Raw genomic sequence first — 5556 nt, forward strand, 5'->3', positions numbered from 1 at the left:
AGTTCTTAATTCGCCCCACCGTAGACCTATACCATACCAGGGCAGAACCCGTAAACAAGTCGACAGCTATATTGAATAGGTCGACAGTACTGACCCCTCTAGCCACACGCAGCTTCTCTACCCGTTGCAGGAACGCGCCCACACTTTGGGATTTCCCGTCAAACGAGCTCTAAATTTCGCCGTTAACTCATCACACCACGCAGTGTCGTCGCCGTCATCTCCAGAGGAATACGTTCAGACCTCGTTTGGTAATGCCACAGCCGCGCCTGTATTCTCTGAATTTCCGTGTCGTGATAATCGCCCTCGTACTCAGTTAGCATCGTCGTCAACTCTGCCAGCGCCTTCTCGCATGCCTGGAATTCACTGTCGGTGTCCAGGGCAGCGATCGCGGTATCGGACAACGGGGTGTTCGACTTGAGGCATTTTGTCGAATTTTTCCGTAACGTATCTGCATTGCCCACAGCTGATTGGCCTCTTATTCTCAACTCGTACTGGTTTTCCGTCTTTTTCAAATGATAGGCGTTCATGTTGATATAAGACACGAGATTCTACAACGCAGATGAAACTGGCCCTCAGACCCATAGGAAAACTGAGAATTTTATTTTTGTAATTTTTGTGTATATTTAAAGGAAATAAATAAAGTAAACAAGAAAAAATTTTTTTGGAATTTTTTTTTTATTAGAAATGTACAAAACAGCATGTAACCTATTGGTTACATCGGAACTCGACCAAACTCATTTTTTTACACACGTAAATCTTTAACTTAGGAACCTGGTCATTATAACTCATGAAACAGTTTAAAACAGTTCCTATTAGAATTTAGACATAAGAAAACATTGCAGGTGCTGCATTTAATGCGACATTTAGGACTGTCACATCCTGGGAACCGACATCTAGAAGGCTTCACATCTGGAGGAATTTCCGGTAGATGCTGAACCTTGCTCTTCCGGACAGCATCTGTTGGCAAAGGAGTTTTCCTTCCCGAGGAAGAGGTTAGAGGCTGTGGATCATCCTCAATCTCCTCATCGTCCACTGGTTCTTCAGTTTCTGACGCCAGCAGGTGTTGAGCCACATCAAAACGAAAGTCGAAAAAATCAAACCTGTCTCTTCGAGGAGTTCCAGCTTGTTGATCGGCTCTTCTTCTCTCAATCCACCCAGCTGCCAGAGAGAAATCAATCAGATGGCTAATTAGCCTAGTGGTCCATTTTTTCGTCCTAGCAGCAATTCTATAATAGGATATCATCCTATCTAGAAGGTCGACGCCACCCATGCATTCATTGTATTTCTTTATTATGTAAGGTCTTTCGACTTGTACATACCTTTTTTCCTTCTTGCACCACCGTCGACAAACATCTTTTGGCTCGCAGCCATGTATGCTCGATGTCAATAGCACCGGTTTGTTGTCGAACCATTTGACGATGGCTATTTGTCCATCATCTCGAACTATTTGGCACATATAGCCTCGACCACCTCCCCTCACCTCAGCGTCAGAGTACATTTCTCTGTTTTCTGGCATTCTGTCATTTATAAGTGTGCCAGTACCTTGAAAACCCCTGATGTGAAGTTCATCAAGTAGTTGTATAGAGGTAAAATACCTGTCCATAAAAATTGAAGTACCTTGCGGAAGATTCTTTGACAGCCTTACAATAATTTTACCCCCTATATCTAAACCAGGATAGTTCAGTTCAGTTTCGTGCAAAATACTATCTCCTTTGCCCTCGTATAGGAAAAAATCCAGTGGCAGCCCGTCTGGAGCACATACAACCAAGTTTTTTAGGCCACAGGGGTTAGGTTTTCCTTTTATGTGCTGCCTCATTTGTGTGTGACCCCAGAAAGGCACCATTTGCTCATCCATCGATACCTCGTTGGGTCGAGGGTTCAACAAACAGCTAGCTCTGACACTGTCAATTACTGGAGACACTTTCCAATACTTGTTTCTTGCCTTTTCTTCATCGCTTACGTTAGTGTAATCACGACACCTTATGTGATTTCTTATAAGAAAGTACTTATTTCTCGGCATGGCATCACTAATTTGCGGAATCCTTGTTCGAGAGGCCCAGTACATCTTTATCCTGGGATATTTCAAGTACGACATCATTATTGTGATACCAAAGAACTTCTTCATGTCTGTAGTTGTGATTTGTATTTCTTTACCAGTGGAAGAAATTATATTTTCATTAGTTGCTGTAGCAATTTGACATAGTATATCATCAGGTATGTACTTTTGAAAAAGATCTAATGGCGACGACATGTTATATTCAGGATTATGGCCTCCAAAATAAGGTGCAGGTGGCAAAGGGTAAAAGTTGTTGCTTACCTCCCATTTACCATTAGTTGGCAACGGTTCCATTGCCCTCAACGTTTGTTCACGTGGGTTTGGTCGAATTGACTTACGACGCTCTGCTCTTGGTTTTTTTGTCTTAGTGGGTAGGCCTACCTTAGCCCGTTTCCGACTGGAAACTCTAGATGGTGCTGGGCATCTTTTAGATTTATTCAAATTTTCACCAGAAGGCCCAGGGACTGGCCCTACAGATTGAGTCGGTTGAAAACACAGAGGTGTGTTACCTTCATTGGTTGGTGTTACCTCGGTTGGTGTCAAACCATCAGCTTCGTCAACATGAGGTTGTTCCACGATGACTTCATCAGGTTCGTCAACAGCTTCTTCAAGAAGGTCTTGGTCCTCTTCAATTCCAAGTAAGATATCGATTCTCGGAGGTGCAGAAACTTCAATTGATCTTCCATCATCGTCGTCTGATAGGTCTTCGACGTCTGTTAGCTCGCTAAAGTCGTAGTTGTCGCAAAACTCCTCTAAAACCCCTGTAAAATAAAAATATATTACTAATAGGATAAAAGCATACACATAAACAAACACACACACACACTCACACACACAAAAATCAGACATAACACATGACAAAAATCCATAATAATAATATTACATGTAAAGATGCCCGAAACATAGAGTTCCAACGTAACCAATCGGTTACAACAAACTTTCAGGGCCATTACTGCTGACTAAATAAATATTTATTCTTTGTTTGACAGTTCCTATTTCACAACCATATGTTTAAGATTATTGTAATTTTTGTTGAAAGATTTACACATACTAAAAACAATAATAATAATTTACTTACTTTGAGTAGAACTGGGATAAGCCTGAAACTCGCGATCCGCCATCTTTCATTCTGTAAAATGAACTGAAGATGATGAAATAATGAAATATAAAAATTCCCAGTATGTGCTGCAACCTAGCGGAGACAGCGGGAACTACTTGCAGTCATCTAACTCTAACAGAACATTGTACAGATTTCGCTAAATATTGTAACCTATAGGTTACGTGGGAACTGAGGAGGTTAAACCATTGCCAAATATCGGAATAAAGTTCGATGTATCAGCCGCTATCAGTCACGTTAATCTCCTATATCACGATAATATCATCGGCGATACGATCCCCAAGTTTTATCACTGGTCCAGCTGAACGGATATTTAATCCAATTTTTTTTTTCAATTAAAAAACAACAAAAATCTATTAAATGTTTTTTTTTCAAAGTCTCTCTCTTGTTTATCAATCAATTTGACAAAATTTTTTTTATTACTTATTTATTTAACATCAGATCACTCAGCTGGTCAGTTTCGAAAATAAAACTCAATATGGCCACCTGGTACTAAACTCCCTAGGTGCCTACTATTTATTCGCGCAGAAATCCTCTTTACCCACTACTCATGACATTTTCCCAAAAATTTAAAATTCATCAAAGTCGATTTTCTTTCAATTTACCTCCGTATTATTGCTTAAAACTACCTGTTAAACAACCTTTGTTGACACAAATCGACCTGATTGCCATCAGTATCTAGAGAGTAACCACATCACTAAAATCAATCAATTTATTTATTACTAACTTACTTGAACATAAGCAATCCCGTAGGCATACTTACGTTCAAGTTATCTATTAATAACTATTGTGCAGAAACAAAACTTATTCAATTTCAACTATTTACTTTACTCTCCAAGATAATAAATAACAACTGCTCTTTGTTTCTCAGTCGTCAACCAAGATTGTATTAACTCCACTCTTAAATATTTAACTGTTACTTTACTGAAGCTTTAACATTAGGTTAATGTGCATGCAATTATATGGATACCTAATTAAATTTATTTCATAACAAAACAATTCTCATTGACAATATATATCTCAACCAAGCTCTGCCTTCAGTATATCATCACACGAGGTGCCACCTATATCTTAAATTCCGCCATCTTGTCTTGTGTTCTTGTCGGATACGCTTGTCAGGAGGTAGAGGGGGAAGAACTCGAACTTCTCTCCGCTTTGGCGACGCCATCAAGTCGCCATTTTTAATCTACACGCGAATTTTCAATTATTTCATAAATTCGTAATAAATCACTCATAAACGCTAGACACTTCCGGTTTTCGCTAAACTTTACAAAATTACTTTATCTATTTATTTAGTCATTAATTAATTAGGGCCTACAATTGGCAATGATGTTAGTACTTACCCAATTGGACCATCATTTTTCGGCAAGTAGATTGGATATTTCTGCTTCCTTAAGACCCACACCACGACACCATTTTGTAGCTCGAGCTCTCGTTGTTCATCAAGGCATCCAGTGGGAGATGTTGGATTAATAACGAGTTCGAAAAGATTAGATAAAAACGATGGTTTATTATACAAAAGAAATTTAGCTGCCAATTACACTTTAAAGGATTACACTTTATACTACACTATACTGTTACAATTTAGATACGGTTACATTACTTTCAATAGTAAAAATAATAAATAATACCGGAAGGTCATCGCGACTGCGAAGGGAGAGAGAGAGACGAACTAGAGTTAAGAACAGATATTCATGACACAGGATGGAGAACGACTGAGACCGAGACCGTTACATGGGCTCCACCCGGCAAGACGGAAGTAGAGGGAGAAAAGAAGGTTATTCACCGTACAGTGCTGCGCCCTATCAACAATTCTGAACATTGCGCAGCAGTGATACCAACCGCATGCGTTGTGCATGTGTCACGGCTGCGAGCTCTTATCACATAATACACTTCTCAACTGAGTTACGTTTTATAAGATAATTTTGACTGATGAATGCTGTAACGTTACTAAAATAAATCCATAGGAAACCTGTATTTCCTAATACATTGATATATGTTGCTAATAAAGTTATTTGATTATCCTGAATTTTCCTGATTAAAAATAAAAGTGAAGTTAATGCCAGTGGCCAAAATTGGGGGATGGCAGCGCTTGAGCTGTCACAGGAAATCATCGCATATTCGTGGATTGATGTGACGATTGTGCCTCTTGGCCAGAGTCACGCATTAAAACGTCGCCATAGTTTGGCCAAAAGTAGGAGTGCCATTTTCTCCTGAAAACAAGTAAGATTATTTAGTATAATATTAATAATAAACTATACAACTTTACACACACATAATAAAGCAGTACCTGGGCCTGAGCTATTTTTTTTATAAAATAAAAACTCAAGGCTAATATTAATCAAATTATGATATTGTAATCCGTCTGCGATCATCTGAATAA

General features: G+C 39.1%; 1 protein-coding gene across 1 annotated transcript; it reads right to left on the minus strand.

The window, feature by feature from the left end:
* Positions 1-729: 729 nt before the first annotated feature.
* Positions 730-3177, minus strand: LOC128984553 (piggyBac transposable element-derived protein 3-like). The gene is made up of 2 exons (XM_054403887.1): positions 3135-3177; positions 730-2817 (listed from the first exon to the last, which is right to left on the minus strand). The coding sequence occupies exons 1-2, from the start codon at positions 3175-3177 to the stop codon at positions 779-781; spliced, it is 2082 nt and encodes a 693-aa protein (XP_054259862.1). The 3' UTR covers positions 730-778.
* Positions 3178-5556: the final 2379 nt, after the last annotated feature.

The sequence above is a fragment of the Macrosteles quadrilineatus genome, unplaced genomic scaffold (assembly GCF_028750875.1).
Source record: "Macrosteles quadrilineatus isolate MER2022 unplaced genomic scaffold, UCM_ALF_1.0 Scaffold_2__2_contigs__length_208266976, whole genome shotgun sequence".
Taxonomy (NCBI): Eukaryota; Metazoa; Arthropoda; class Insecta; order Hemiptera; family Cicadellidae; genus Macrosteles; species Macrosteles quadrilineatus.